This window comes from Myxocyprinus asiaticus, chromosome 28, assembly GCF_019703515.2.
Source record: "Myxocyprinus asiaticus isolate MX2 ecotype Aquarium Trade chromosome 28, UBuf_Myxa_2, whole genome shotgun sequence".
In the NCBI taxonomy this organism is placed as follows: Eukaryota; Metazoa; Chordata; class Actinopteri; order Cypriniformes; family Catostomidae; genus Myxocyprinus; species Myxocyprinus asiaticus.
In genome coordinates this window covers 23,043,515-23,059,965 of record NC_059371.1, presented here as the reverse complement: position 1 = coordinate 23,059,965, position 16,451 = coordinate 23,043,515, and the positions used below count along the sequence as shown (strand labels likewise).

At 40.1% G+C, this 16,451-nt stretch overlaps 1 protein-coding gene across 7 annotated transcripts in view; it reads left to right on the top strand.

The window, feature by feature from the left end:
- LOC127418988 (pleckstrin homology domain-containing family M member 2-like) overlaps positions 1-16,451 on the top strand; it is a 33,251-nt gene that overhangs the window by 6,122 nt on the left and 10,678 nt on the right. For 4 of the 7 annotated variants that reach the window (XR_007893582.1, XM_051659979.1, XM_051659977.1 and 1 more), the window contains 8 exons: positions 250-520; positions 5,043-5,837; positions 7,591-7,660; positions 10,597-10,687; positions 10,800-10,864; positions 12,068-12,156; positions 12,273-12,405; positions 12,962-13,027. Coding sequence is in view for 6 of the 7 variants with exons in the window: in XM_051659979.1 (XP_051515939.1) it covers positions 250-520; positions 5,043-5,837; positions 7,591-7,660; positions 10,597-10,687; positions 10,800-10,864; positions 12,068-12,156; positions 12,273-12,405; positions 12,962-13,027 (1,580 nt within the window). In the remaining variant the exon portion in view is untranslated. The remainder of the gene's footprint in view (positions 1-249; positions 521-5,042; positions 5,838-7,590; positions 7,661-10,596; positions 10,688-10,799; positions 10,865-12,067; positions 12,157-12,272; positions 12,406-12,961; positions 13,028-16,451) is intronic. The other 3 variants (XM_051659983.1, XM_051659980.1, XM_051659978.1) reach the window with 2 other exon arrangements.

Below are 16,451 nucleotides of genomic sequence, written 5' to 3'. Positions count from 1 at the left end.
TTTCAAATAAATTATTGAGATGGAAATAGCTGTAGAACCAGAATTGTGTTTAAAAGCAACGAATGATTGTTGTGTGTCTATGTAAGTCTGTTATGATTCAATAACAGTTTGCCCCTCCTGTAGTCTTAGACCTGCTAGCACTGGGGCAGTAAAGCTGTTGTTGAACACATAATCTCCACTTGAGCTCCTAATATCTGCCTGTCCTACATATTTGAGATGTTTGTCTTTCTTGCTCTCTCTTTCTGATAGAAGGAGACTTGACCGATCTAGTCAGTGGGCCTCGTTCCTCAGGTTCAGACCCTCAGACTGTAGTCAGTGACTGTGTAGTGGTGAGGACTTCTGCTGGCAACATCAGGACCACATCTCTTTCGCGAAGCCCTACACTTCTACACAACCCCTTCAATGAGGACTCAGACACAAACACTTCAGCTGACGTCACCCCAGTCCACATGGCTAGCCGTCATTTTTCTACAACAGGAGAAGACCCTGAGAACGCCAACAATGAGCTGGAGGTCATTAGGTGTGTCTTGAGCATTAGAGCTAATGTGTAGGAATTTAGAAATGGTAAATTATACAGTTTTGGAATAAAGGCGGTGTGTGTAATTTATAACACATAAAATTACGTAACCAAATGGAATTGAAAACATAAATCAACTTTTCATGACTAGTCATGACTTTTTTTTAAACCAGTCTACTGTACATTGCCCCATCTGCCATTGGTTAGACAAACTGATAGTCCCACCCAGTGTCAGAAATTTACTTTTCATTTTTCAATATTTGCCCCCTGGATTTGATTTTCAGGGGCGTTTTTTGCCTTTGTGGGTGCATATTTCATCTAACAATTTAAAGCAGGGGTGAGGAACATCAGGCCTCAGGGCCGTATATGGTCCGCGAGACAATTTTCGCCAGCCCACAAGGCCATTTGAAAAATAATTTGAAAAGCAAAAAAAAAAAAAAATTGCCTTGATTTAATTTAAAAAAATAAAATACAGTTAAAATGATTATTAATAATTTTAAATGATAACAATGCAAAATATTATAATAGTATAATACACAGACCTTTTAGTGTTTTTTCTTTTATGCGTGAGCATGTAACGGAGTGCGTATGTGAATTTCAACCCACAATCAGAAATTACAAGCAATTGTATGGCTTGCGGATAATTTTGTAAATACTCGAATGGCCCTTAATGGGGGAAAAAGGTTCCCCAGCCCTGATTTGTCAAATATTTCAGTTTAAATGATCAGGGTTCCCACGGTCATGGAAAACCTGGAAATAAAATGGTGATTTCTAGGCCTGGAAACGTTATGGGAAAAATCAATGTCAAGGAATTTTTTTTTTTATAGTTAATATATTTTTATTTATTATCCTCTGTCCTAAAATACTTATTCAGTGTTACGTTGCAGTGGATTAAAAAAAACACACGGTAAAGAGTTTAAAATATATGATGTTATTTAGAATACCTGACCAGTTGGAGACAATGATGTGCCGCTAATACCCACCCATTTTAGGATTCACGCAATGTGTTCGTATGGATTAAATTTGAAAATTAAATGTTTTCTGTTGAACTTATATTAAACAATGGTGTTTTTATTTTTATTTATTTATTTTACAAATTTGCCATTGTGTGAATTTCTGTGCCATTTTCAGAATGAAAGGCTAAATGTTTGGGCATGGAAATTAGCTTTCAAGTCATGGAAAAGTCATGGAAATTTATTGGTTGAAAAGAGTGGGAACCCTGAATGGTTCATTAATACAAATTCTTAAGATTGATCATTTTTTACCATTTACCCTAAGAATTTATGCCATATGGATAACTAGGATTATAATAGAATATTAAGAACTATATTAGATTTTACAAATAAGAATTCATTATGAGGGCTGTTTTTGCTGCCACATTTTGAATTTTGGGGGCATTTTCATCATTTTAGGTGGCATTTTTGCTCTGAGCCCCACTAAATTTCTGACTCTCCATTGGTTTAATGTCAATGTTGATGTGTTGGGCTGGTCAGGATACTCAAACAAGCAAAGTAATGTTATGACAGTGCCACTAGGAAATCAGGGAAATCATCTTATGAATAGCTTACTTATAATTGTCCTGAAGAGTTTAAACACTGTAGCTGTAAAACACTTTCAAAACATTGCTCAGTTTGTTTGAGCATGATCGATTGTTAACGTCAGGGCGGAATGGCTGAAAATAATGATTGTTTTTCAAACAAATTGCCCCAATTCTTTCGGTGCCACAGTGGCGCAAATACGGTGCATTCAGAAAGTATTCAGACCCCTTCATTTTTTCACATTTTGTTACACTATATTGCCAAAAGTATTCGCTCACCTGCCTGTAGACGCATATGAACTTAAGTGACATCCCATTCTTAATCCATAGGGTTTAATATGATGTCGGCCCACCCTTTGCAGCTATAACAGCTTCAGCTCTTCTGGGAAGGCTTTCCACAAGGTTTAGGAGTGTGTTTATGGGAATTTTTGACCATTCTTCCAGAAGCGCATTTGTGAGGTCAGACACTGATGTTGGACGAGAAGGCCTGGCTCGCAGTCTTCGCTCTAATTCATCCCAAAGGTGCTCTATCGAGTTGAGGTCAGGACTCTGTGCAGGCCAGTCAAGTTCTTCCACACCAAACTCGCTCATTCATGTTTTAATGGACCTTGCTTTGTGCACTGGTGCGCAGTCATGTTGGAACAGGAAGGGGCCATCCCCAAACTGTTCCCACAAAGTTGGGAGCATGGATTCTCTTGGTATGCTGAAGCATTTAGAGTTCCTTTCACTGGAACTAAGGGGCCAAGCCCAGCTCCTGAAAAACAACCCCACACCATAATCCCCCCTCCACCAAACTTCACAGTTGGCACAATGCAGTCAGACAAGTACCGTTCTCCTGGCAACCACCAAACCCAGACTCGTCCATCAGATTGCCAGATGGAGAAGCGTGATTCGTCACTCCAGAGAACGCGTCTCCACTGCTCTAGAGTCCAGTGGCGGCGTGCTTTACACCACTGCATCCGACGCTTTGCATTGCACATGGTGATGTATGGCTTGGATGCAGCTGCTCGGCCATGGAAACCCATTCCATGAAGCTCTCTACGCACTGTTCTTGAGCTAATCTGAAGGCCACGTGAACTTTGGAGGTCTGTAGCGATTGACTCTGCAGAAAGTTGGCGACCTCTGCGCACTATGCGCCTCAGCATCCGCTGACCCCGCTCTGTCATTTTACGTGGCCTACCACTTCGTGGCTGAGTTGCTGTCATTCCCAATCACTTCCACTTTGTTATAATACCACTGACAGTTGACTGTGGAATATTTAGTAGCGAGGAAATTTCACGACTGGACTTGTTGCACAGGTGGCATCCTATCACAGTACCACGCTGTAATTCACTGAGCTCCTGAGAGCGGCCCATTCTTTCACAAATGTTTGTAGAAGCAGTCTGCATGCCTAGGTGCTTCATTTTATACACCTGTGGCCATGGAAGTGATTGGAACACCTGAATTCAATTATTTGGATGGGTGAGCGAATACTTTTGGCAATATAGTGTATATTGCAGTCTTATGCTAAAATGCTTAAAATGTTTTGCATCAATCTACACTCCATACCCCATAATGACAAAACAAAAAAAACTGATTTTTCATAACTTTGCGAATGTATTAATAAGAAAAAACTGAAATAACACATTGACATAAGTATTCAGACCCTTAACTCAGTACTTAGTTAAAGCACCTTTGGCAGCAATTATAGACTCGGCATTTTGGATATGATGCGACAAGCTTTGCACACCTGGATTTGGGAAGTTTCTGCCATTCTTCTCTGCAGATCCTCTCAAACTCTGTCAGGTTGGATGGGGACCGTCAGTGGACAGCCATGTTCAGGTCTCTCCAGAGATGTACGATTGGGTTCAAGCCCAGGCTCTGGCTGGCACTGACCAGTCCCTCTCACTGGAAAACATCCCCACAGCATGTTACAACCACCATGCTTCACCGCTGGGATTGTATTGCGCAGGTGATGAGCGGTGCTGGTTTCCTCCAGACATAACGCTTGGGATTTAAGCCCAACAGTTCATTCTTCGTTTCATCAGACCTAGAGAATCTTACTTCTCACAGTTTGAGAGTCCTTTTGGTGTTTTTCTGCAAATTCCAAGCAGGCTTTCATGTGTCTTGCACTGAGGAGAGGCTTCTTTACTATAGAGCCCAGATCGGTGGAGTGTTGCAGTGATGGTTGTCCTTCCACAAGTTTCTCCCATCTCCACACATGATCTCTGGAGCTCAACCAGAGTGTCCATTGGGTTCTTGGTCACCTCTCTTACCAAGTCCCTTCTCCCCCGATTGCTCAGTTTGGCTTGCAGCCAGCTCTAGAATAGTCCTGGTTGTTCCAAACTTCCTTTTAAGAATTATGGAGGCCACTGTGTTCTTGGGAACCTTCAATACAGCCGAAATGTTTTAGTAGCCTTTCTCCAGATCTGTGCCTCGACACAATCCTGTCTCTGAGATCTGCAGGCAGTTGCTTTGACCTCATAGCAAGGTTTTTTTTTGCTCTGATATGCTGTGAGACCTTATATAGACAGGTGTGTGCCTTTCCAAATCATGTCCAATCAATGGAATTTGCCACAGGTGGACTCCAATCAAAGTGTAGAATAATCACAAAAATGTTTCAGAGAAATGGGATGCACCTTAGCTAATTTTCAAGTGTCATAGCAAAGGGTCTGAATACTTATGTTAGTGTGATATTTCAGTTTTTTCTTTTTAATACATTTGCAAAGTTCTGGTTTTTTCTTTGTCATTATGGGGTATGAAGTGTAGATTGATTTTATTTATTTATAAAAAATGCTGCAACATAACAAAATGTGAAAAAATGAAGGGGTCTGAATACTTTCTGAATGCGCTATATTACAAACTTTACCTATAAACTCAGCTTATATTTGTTTTTCTGGTTATTTGGATAGTTATCTAATGCTGAATTGGTTTGACATAAGGTAGATAGGATTGAATGAAGATTTCCCGGTGTTGCTGTTAAAAAGAATTCTCTTTGTGCTACACCAGGATGGCAAGACGCAGAAGACCTGGTAAGAAACAACGCGGGAGGGGATCGACAGACTCTGTGAGCAGTGAGCAGAATGTAATTTCTCCAGACAGGCCTGACACTGAGGAATGCATACAGATTGTAGTTGAGAGGGACATTGGTGTGGACAGCCTTAATGTGGACAAATGGGTTGCTCTAGAGGGGCCAGACTGTCCTGGGACCAACTTTCTCAGGAATGGGAGAGAGGAGGGAGAGGTTGAAGACCCTGGAGCTGGGCTGAGGCTCCCAAAGATGACAGACACCTCTATGGACAGTGTGGGGCAGCCCCTCCGGGATGTCATGGACAGATTGAACGGCTCTCTGGATGGAGAGAGCTGGGAGCAACGTGAAGGTGAAGAGGTGGAGGGAATTGGTGGAGTGGGCGGAGCTTACACTATTCATGATGGTGCCAGCTCTGCCATGGGACCCCTCCACCAGCGGCCCTTTCGAGAGGACTCGGGTGGGGAACCCCCAGACCCAGACTCCCAGCCAAACCCCAGCTTCCTGCAGGCCCCCCTGCCACCTGCAGACTTCTACTGCTTTACCTCCCAGAGTCCAGACCCTGCTGCCTCGTGTGGTGGCCACCATGACTCTGCAGGGAATTGCAAGCCGCAGGATGTTCCTGGTGGCCATGAAGATGAGAGAAAAACAGAAGCAGGGCAGGATACCTCCATCCCCATAGAGGAGTCAGATGTGGAGGATCAGATTAAAACAGAAGAAAAGCAGGAGGAAGATAAAGACAGAGCATTGCAGAGCTCCCATGCTGCAGAGTTTAAGTGAGACAATGAATTGTGATTTTCTTTCAAGCAATGACATTTTAGCCTCGGAATAGCTATAATAATTACCCAATCTTATAAATGTAAATAATCTCATAAATGTATCTAATCTAGAGTATGTTGCATATTAAGATACAGTTGTGCTCAAAAGTTTGCATACTCTTGGAGAACTGGTAATATATGTACCAGTTTTAAAGAAAACATGAGTGAGCAGGCAAAACACATTTCTTTTATTTCTTATGGGATTCATATTCAACTGTAGGTTATAACAGAATGGCACAATCATAAAACAAAACATGGCAACAAAGAAAAAAAAATGAAATGTCCCCTGTTCAAAAGTCTGCATACCCTTAGTTCTTAATACTGTGTATTGCCCCCTGTAGCATCAGTGACAGCATGCAGTCTTTTGTAATAGTTGTCTATGAGGCCCCAAATTCTTGCAGGTGGTATAGCTGCCCATTTGTCTTGGCAAAATGCCTCCAGGTCAGGCAAAGTCTTTGGTTGTCTTGCATGAACCGCACGTTTGAGATCTCCCCAGAGTGGCTCAATGATATTAAGGTCAGGAGACTGTGATGGCCACTCCAGAACCTTCACCTTTTTCTGCTGTAACCACTGGAGGGTCAACTTGGCCTTGTGCTTAGGCTCATTGTCATGCTGGAAAGTCCAAGAGCATCCCATGCGCCGCTTTCGTGCAGAAGAATGCAAATTGTCTGCCAGTATTTTCTGATAACATGCTGCATTCATCTTGCCTTCAATTTTCACAAGATTCCCCGTGCCTTTAGTGAGCCACCACCATGCTTCACAGTGTGGATGGCATTCTTTTCACTATAGGCCTTGTTGACCCCTCTCCAAACATAGCGCTTATGGTTGTGAGCATAAAGCTCTATTGTGGTCTCGTTACTCCAAATTACAGTGTTCTAGAAGCTGTGAGGCGTGTCAAGGTGTTGTCAGGCATATTGTAACCGGGCTTTTTTGTGGCATTGGCGCAGTAAAGGCTTCTTTCTGGCAACTCGACCATGCAGCTCATTTTTGTTCAAGTATCGTCGTGTTGTGCTCCTTGAAACAACCACACCGTCTTTTTCCAGAGCAGCCTGTATTTCTCTTGAGGATACCTGTGGGTTTTTCTTTGTATCCCGAACAATTCTTCTGGCAGTTGTGGCTGAAATCTTTCTTGGTCTACCTGAACTTGGCTTGGTATCAAGAGATCCATGAATTTTCCACTTCTTAATAAGTGATTTTTTACTGACTGGCATTGTCAAGGCTTTGGATATCTTTTTATATCCTTTTCCATCTTTATAAAGTTCCATTACCTTGTTACGCAGGTCTTTTGACAGTTCTTTTCTACTCCCCATGGCTCAGTATCTAGCCTGCTCAGTGCATCCACGTGAGAGCTAACAAACTCATTGACTATTTATACACAGACACTAATTGCAATTTAAAAAGCCACAGGTGTGGGAAATTAACCTTTAATTGCCATTTAAACCTGTGTGTGTCACCTTGTGTGTCTGTAACAAGGCCAAACATTCAAGGGTATGTAAACTTTTGATCAGTGAGTGATTTCTTTTATCATTATGATTTAAAAAGGAGCCAAACAACTATGTGATAATAAATTGCTTTATATGATCACTATCCTTAAAAAAAGACATTTTTTTTCTTTTGCATGATCAGTCATATTTTCAAAATCAATTTCACAATTTCTGCCAGGGTATGCAAATTTCTGAGCACAACTGTATTTATTTATTTTTTTGTACAGGGTGGATAATAATCACCTACTGCTGCTCATGATTCACGTTTTTAGGGAGAATGAAGAACAACTCTTTAGGGTGACTAAAATCTCTTTGATTTAATGTTGGTGGATGAAGACTTTTGTGTTTGCTTCAGTGTTGATCACAATATGCACTCACTGAGCACTTTATTAGGAACACTATACTAATACTGGGTAGGGCATCACTTTGCTCTTAAAACAGACTTTATTCTTTGTGGCATGAATTCCACAAGATGTTAGAAACTTTCCTTTGAGATTCTGGTCCTTGTTGACATGATTGCATCATACAACTTCTGCAGATTTGTCAGCTGCACATTCATGCTGCAAATCTCCCATTCTACCGCATCCCAAAGGTGTTCTGTTGGATTCAGATCCGGTGACTGGGAAGGCCACTGAAGAACAGTGAACTCATTGTCATGTTCATGAAATCAGTTTGAGTTTTGCTTTGTGACATGGTGGAGTATCATGCTGGTAGTAGCCGTAAGAGCATGGGTAAATTGTGGCCATGAAGGGATGCACATGGTCAGCAACAATACTCAAAGAGGCAGTGGCATTCAAGCAATGATTTATTGGTATTAACTGGCCCAAAGTGTGCCAAGAAAACATTCTGTACACCATTACACCACCGCCACCAGCCTGGACTGTTGACACAAGGCAGGCTGGGTCCGTGGATTCATGCTGTTGGTGCAAAGTTCTGACCCTACAATCTGTGTGCCTCAGCAGAAATTGAGATTCATCAGACCAGGTTATGTTTTTCCAGTCTTCAACTGTCCAGTTTTGGTGAGCCTGTGCCCACTGCAGCCTCAGCTTTCTGTTCTTGGCTGACAGAAGTGGAACCCGACGTGGTCTTCTGCTGTTGTAGCCCATCCGCCTCAAGGGTTGATGTGTTGTGCATTCTGAGATGCTATTCAGCTCACTAAAATTGTACAAAGGTGTTATCTGAATTACCGTAGCCTTTCTGTAAGCTTTATCCAGTCTGGCTATTCTCTGTTCACCTCTCTCATCAACAAGGCATTTCCATCCACAGAACTGCCGCTTGCTGGATGTTTTTTGTTTTTTGGCACCATTCTGAGTAAACTCTAGGGCAGGGATCGGGAACCTTTTGCTCACTAGCCACAAGTGGCTCTGTTAAAAATCAAGTGGCTCCCTGGGTGTCTCACCATTCACCAACACATGATCGTTTAAAACTTTCTAGAGATAATTTTCCAACAGAAAGTGTGGGTGCGATTGCAAAGCTTGAAGTCAATGACACTGTTTTGATTTCCTTCCGAATTAGTCGTAAAGCCTACTGGTGAATAAGGTTTGAAATGAACACCCGCCAAATGTGGATTTTTCATTCAGAGTATCTTGCTGATGTACCAGCCACTGTGGAAGGCAACCTGTAAGACTTCTCGGAGTGATATATTACAAGAAATTAGACACAGAGACGTACGTTTGACGAAACGTGATTATATTTTGAAGAACAGACTAAAGAAAAGCCTCCAGTGAGCGTCTGATTTTATATAAGTGCGCAGTGAGCTCTGCTGTTCACGAGTGCAATGAAAGTGCTTCTCCTAGACACGCACATGCATGTTGTTCTGGGCCTCATTTCCCAATAACTATTGATCTTCGCGGTTAAAAGCATTTTCTATGAGCAATTTTATGAATGTTGTCATCTCATGAGGTACTGCGAGTTTCCCTCTATTTCCACGGAGCATTTCGCTCATACACATTGTGAACGCAACTCTGCAGGTTCAGTAGCCTAATATATACAGGTGATGGCAAATGGGGCCCTTGGAAATGGTAAATGTTTGGATTTGGGGAGGTGGTTATATATGGTTTTTTCATCACTTTATTATTTTAATTGCTTTTTTCCATTTCGTTTCAAATGCAATTTGAATTTAGAAATGTCTTAAGTTTTTTGTGTTTCAATGCATGTAATTTTTAAAGCGAAATCAATAAAGCAAAAATATTCACCGACCTTGGGGGTTGACCATATAATCAAATATCGCGATATTTTAAAGGCGATTATTGTTAAAATATTTTTTACATATTGCCCAGCCCAAAAGAGAAGTTAAATTTTTCATGAACAATTGTAAAATGAAGTAATTTTATGGAGACCCGCACAAACACATGTATTCAGTTCCATATTGCCACGTTACCTATCAGTTTTTGAGTCTATGAGCAATATAAACATTTTATTTTATTGAAAAACTTTGTTTTTGAAAATAGTAAATTATTCATTTGTGGTATGGCTCTTTCGAAAAAATGCATCAACCAAAAAATGTTACATTGGCTACTTGGAAAATCGGAAAAAAGCTTCCCGACCCCTGCTCTGCTCCAGGGACTGTTGTGCGTGAAAATCCCAGGAGATTAGCAGTTTTAGAAATACTCAAAGCGGCCCGTCTGGCACCAACAATCATGCCATGGTCAAAATCATTGAAATCTAATTTTTGTCCCATTCTGATGGTTGATGTGAACATTAACTGAAGCTCCTGACCTGTATCTGCATGATTTTATGCATTGCACTGCTGCCACACAATTGGCTGATTAGATAATCGCATGAATAAGTAGGTGTACAGGTATTCCTAATAAAGTGCTCAGTGAGTTTACATTAGTTTCAATGTTGCATTGAACTATTGACTTCTAGGCCATTTCCATCTATTAATATCAGTAGTAGCTTAAGTTGACTGCACTTAACACAGGTGTAAAGGTCTTCCAAAACATTGACCACATCACATTTTTAGTGTCTAATTTATAGTACATTTTATAGTTTATTGTGGTTTAATTTGTAGACAATTATACTAATGTAGAATGCAGTGACACAAATAATTTGAATGCACATACAAAGTTTAGTTAATACAGGTGCTCAACTGAAATAACAATGCAACATTCAGCAGAACATTTTTATATTTAAATTCAAGTATATTTGCAAATAGTGAAACAGGTCAAATAATATTATACTGCAAATCTGTGCTTTCTTAGTGATTGGTTTGAATTTGTACACTATTTCAGATGGTGAGGATGAGTACAGGCCACATGGAAGGAGATTTGCAGCCCCTTTATCTGCTTTTGACAAATTGCTACATTTACCTCTTGCGAAAAGGTAAGCAGACCTTCCTGAAATACAGTAGATGTGCAAGAGGTTGGAAGACATCTGTAAAAGCACTTATTCATTTGGATCTGTTTGTTGCTGATGTATGCAATTTGATTTTCAGGGGCAGCAGAGAAGCCCTACAGTGTTGAGGAGGCCGTGTCTTACAATGAGCTGGACTACATATCTGTGAGTGTGTTTACATGCACTTTAAAAGTCCGATTTCGTACTGAAATCGCAGTCCAGTTTTTGCGAAATGGAACTATCAGATGATTATGCGATGGTAGATCAGTTCCATCTACCATATATACTCTTCAATTGGTGCACAATAGGCTTTGACGTTATGTGCATGCTCCGAGAAACAGAGGTGCTGCGCAACATGTATTTAACCTGGAAGTCAAATGCAACACAAAGCAGAGAAAAAGAGCAACAACAACAACAACATGTTTCAAGTAATCATCCCTATGCCCTATTCCCTTCAAAGTCTTTACCATCTACTTTTTAGAGCTTTGGAAAGCTGAAAGGTGTGGGACTTAAACAGAGTTCATTAGGAACTCACCTTTTTATACTGAAAATTCTGTTTGAAGCGATCTTTCAGCTCGGCTACTATGATTGTTCTCCCTTCGAAGTGCCCTTTGGAAGCTGATTTATCTCGTTTGTAACACACGGACACATGGTGAACTCTAGAATTGTTAATTTTATGATTGCTCAGCAGCCTGTAAACCATTCACACCTGAGACCCATTGATGTGCCTCTAACTACTATTCTTTTGTCACCCAACATCAATCTTTGCAGTAGCGATAAATGTCTTTCTTTAATAAAACAAGTATAAAAATAACTTTTTGATGATCTTACATGGACTATTTTGACACATTCCATAATAAAATACAATAAAAGTGGGTACAAGATGCATACTACGGCCAAGGTTAGCACGTTAGCATTAGCGCTATGAATGCATGATGCAAACATTACAAATTACACATTATATACTGCATATATATATTTCAGTTATCATCAACTGGTTATAACGGCTTACTGATACCACATGGATACCATGCGATAAATAAATGCATTACACCTAAGTAGTACATTTAATAAATTACAACAGAAAAAAAATCAGCCTAGCAACAGAACAGTCATGGTAACCGTTTGAAGTCGCATAACTGCACCATTTAGCCATTCTAACTTAATGTTATTAAAAGAGAGAGAGATTGCAGAGTGATACAGGAGGCATAATGTTGCTGTGAACAACAGTCAAATGTACAGATTATCAGTCATTATACAAAAATATTTGAATGCTGCGATTTTCCAATAAGAATAAGGGATTTAATTGCTTTGTACTAATCTATTTTATACACTGTATAGAGATTCAAGTCCTTTTGTGTGCCTTAGGTTGGACTCCACCAGCAGACTTTCACTCTAGTCTGCACTAACAGAAGACGGCACTTCCTTCTGGACACAGCAGATTCATCACTGACTATGTGAGTTATTGGTTATTTTGAGCCAGGCAGTTTCACTGAAGGGCGTCCCCATGGGATTTTTTTTATTATGCATGTCTTTGATAAGAACGTCTCCATGTTCTCTCTTCGCTGTACAGCTGGTTTCTGACTGTGCTGAAGACAGCTCTGGAAAACAGTTGCAGGGAGCCTCCCTACCCCTCTGTTCTTACTGACGCCACCATGGAGAAACTTGCTCTCTCTAAGTTTGTGTGCCAAGAGACTCATTGTGAGGTAAATGGAGATCTATTAGCCTGAATAATTCATGGGTTTGGCAGACAGTGCCGCACTTTTATAATCTCAGTTCTTTGTGCTATGTCTTCTTGTACTGCATTTGCATTTACAATTTTTAACATGTTGATTCAGTTTAGAGATGCAGTGGGGTTCAAAAGTCCACATGTGAATATGCTTAATACATTATTTTTTTTTCATTACAAATGATATTATCAGCACAACAATTTGAGTGAAAATTTGAACTGAGAAAATTAACATGAATTTCAAAATGGAAGCAAGGAAATCTGACATTTTTTACAAAGGACATAACATGCCTGATGTAGGCATGGGCAGGGGTGGGCTGTGCCCACCCAAACAGGAGTCTTGCCCACCCAATCAAACATTTGGAAAACACGTTTTTAAATAAAATATTTTATTTTTTCCAATTTGTGCATTATGCAACATGGGGGCGGGCTGTGTGTTACAAACATTAGGTGTGGGCTGTGGACTGCCCAACCAATCACAAAACAGCATCAGAAATGTGTAGTGTTTTTCTATTTTTGTCATTGGCTGAAAGCAACGACACACTCAAGAAGCAGCTGCTGCACACCAGAGAGTCAAAGACATCACGCAAGCGAGAATGGTAATAAGAGATATTTTTGTGCAATGCATATGTTTTTAATGGCCATAAAGATGCTTGGTGCTGTCTCAGTGTGCAGTGACTATGTGGCTGCTGTTAATGTACCACAGGCTCTCTTTTCAAATATCTCCCACCCTGACTTCCTCTACATCAGCTCCCCAAAATTGCACTGCGGGTGTTCATGAAATGCTGGACTTGAATGATAAAGTAGAGGTCTGCACGGGATGGATTTTTCAGACCCGCTCCCGCAAGAAATATGTAATATTTTGTCCCGCTCCTGCCTGCAAATTTCATGTTTTTTCCTGCTCCCACTCGCAAAAGCCCACAGGTAGTGGTTTTTCGTCCCACTCCTGTAAGATTCTGTCCCGCTCTGGGAACATAGCTTTTTTACAATTCCCACCTGGAAAAAAAACAACAAAGTGAGAGAGAAAAAACAAGTTTTGTTAACACTCTAACATTGCCAAATATCTGATTGAACTTTGGTTGGTTACAAAGTTTTGTTTGTACTTTCTTTAATAAAGCATTAACATCCATAGCACTTTCCGCCGCATGGAGCACAAGGAATAATTTGTATGAATTAGCCACTAACCCTGTGCCTGTAAATAGTTTATTTTTTTGTTGCTATTGTGCAATAGACGAATAACACACATAACATTCTGTACCTTAAATACATTAAATACATTTGAGGAACATCTATTTTATTTTATAGACATTTATATTTTGCGGTGGTCCCGCAAGTCATTTCTTTTTCCCGCTATTGCACACGCATCATCCTGTCTGCACAATCAAATCTTGTCCCACGCCGCACTGGGTCCCGTTGATTCTGTGGCCAATATTAGCTGATAGTAACGTATGTGATCATGGCTGGATGCAGTGTTTTGCAGGATACGTGCTTCTGTTTGTTGTTAATTCTGTGTCGATGAGAGATGCTGTCTGTCTCCTAGTGTCTTACATCTCTTTTATATACTGTACATCTTTTTACAGTGCTGTGAATGTGATAGTTTGTTGTTTATTGTTTGTCATTGCTTTTTAAACTACTCCATTTTTGCCATGAAAATAACTTTTGGTGCTTACATGGCATTACCATCCATCCATATTCCTGTATTTCCTAAATGGCTTTACACATATACAGTGCTGAGAAAATGTATTTGCCCTGATTTCTTCTATTTTTGTGTATTTTCCATACTAAATTGTTTCAGATCTTCAGATGAGATCTAACATAAAACAAAGGCAACCTGAATAAACACAAAAATACAGTTTTCAAATATATATATATATATATATATATATATATATATATATATATATATATATTTTTATTGAAGTGCAAAAAAGTTATCCAACAACTAAATCACCCATGTGAAAATCTAACTGCCCCTTAAACTTAATAGCTGTTTGTGCCACCTTCAGCAGCAATACTGCAATCAAATGCTTCCGATAACTGGAGATCAGTCTTTCACAATGCTGTGGTGGAATTTTGGTCCACTCTTCTTTGCAGGACTGCTTTAGTTCAGTCACATTGGAGGGTTTGAGCATGAACTGCCCATTCAAAACTTTGACTAGGCCACTCCAAAACTTTAATTTAGCTTCTTTTGAGTCATTCAGAGGTGGACTTACTCCTATGCTTTGGATCACTTTCTTGCTGCATAATCCAGTTGAGCTTGAGCTTCAACTAACGGACTGATGACCGGACGTTCTCCTTTAGGATTTTCTGGTAGAGAGCAGAATTCATGTTTCCCTCAATTATTGTAAGTCACCCTGGCTCTGAATCAGCAAAGCATCCCCACACCATCACACTACCACCACCATGCTTGACCGTAGGTATGATGTTTTTTTTTGTGTGATTCTGTGTTTCATTTACGACAGATGTAACGGGACCCGTCTTCCAAACAGTTCCACTTCCGACTCATCAGTCCACAGAACATTCTCTCAAAAGGTTTGAAGCTCATCGAGGTGTTTTTTGGCAAAATTCAGAGAGCCTTAATGTTCTTCTGGGTTAGCAGTGGTTTTCGCCTCACCACACTTCCATGGATGGCCTTTTTGGCCAGTGACTTTCTGATAGTGGAGTCATAAACAGTGACCTTTATTGATGTGAGAGATGCCTGCAGTTCCTTGGATTTTTTCCTTGGCTTTTTTGTGACTTCCTGGATGAGTTGTCACTGTGCTCTTGGAGGAATTTTGGAAGGTTGGCCACTTCTGGGAAGTTTCAGTACTGTGCCAATTTCTCCATTTGGAGATAATGGCTCTCACTGTGGTTCTTTGGAGTCCCAGAGCCTTTGAAATTGCTTTGTAGTCCTTTCCAGACTGATGCATTTCAGTCACCTTTTTCTTCATCATTTCTGGAATTTCTTTCAACCTTGGCATAGTGTGCTACTGGGTGAGACCTTTTAGCCAACTTCATGCTGCTGAAAAAGTTCTATTTAGGTGTTGATTTGATTGAACAGGGCTGGCAGTAATCAGGCCTGGGTGTGTCTAGTCCATCTGAACCCCATTATGAATTAAGCTTCATAGATTTGGGGATTTAGTAACTAAGGGGGCATATATTTTTTTTTACACAGGCCCAGTTGGTAGTGAATAACTTTTTTGCTTCAATAAATAACATTATTATTTAAAAACTGTATTTTGTGTTTACTCAGATATACAGAGATATATACAAAACCAGAAGAAATCAGGATGGGGGCAAATACTTTTTCACAGGACTGTAAAAATATCAATACCCTTTACTACGCTACAAAGGCCATACTCATTAACTAACATTGAAACTGAGAAATTTTTTTTTTTTTTTTTTTAATTATTTTTATGTGGATTTTGTAGTTACTGCATTTTCAAACAATGGTTTCTCTGAATTTCAGCATATGAGACAAACTTGTCTGTCACTGGACAGATCAGAAGAGACCTGGTTCAGTCATAACCCAATTTTGCGTTTTGCCTTTGTAGGGCAGTATAATTGCTTATTACCTTTCTGTCAAACAGAAAGAATTGTCATCGTTTAATATTATATAATTACTTCTTTAAGCAGTTCCCATCTGTCAAATTTTAGTTTCTTATATGTTATTGATCTCTCCATTTAATATATTTCCTTTCACTCCATCCTTATTTTCCTCCTTGATATTATTTCTCTCCACTCCATCCTTGCATTTGTGGGGACTCTGATTTGTCTTTGTAATTTGCTTTAAAGCTGTAATTACTCTTAAAGTGTATTGCTTTATTTATTAGTAATGAGTAATGGAGGTAGTATACCTTGACAATTACGCCATGTTACGCCAATTAAAGACATTAAATTAGTAGTCAGAGTAGCACCCTCCCCCCCCCCAGCTGGTTGATAAAGTGGGTCCTCACAATCCGCCAGAACAGTTTTGAGAGCAGGTGCTCCCAGTTATGCGGAGAATGGCGGTGTGTGGGCATCACAGCTATTTCAACCCACATT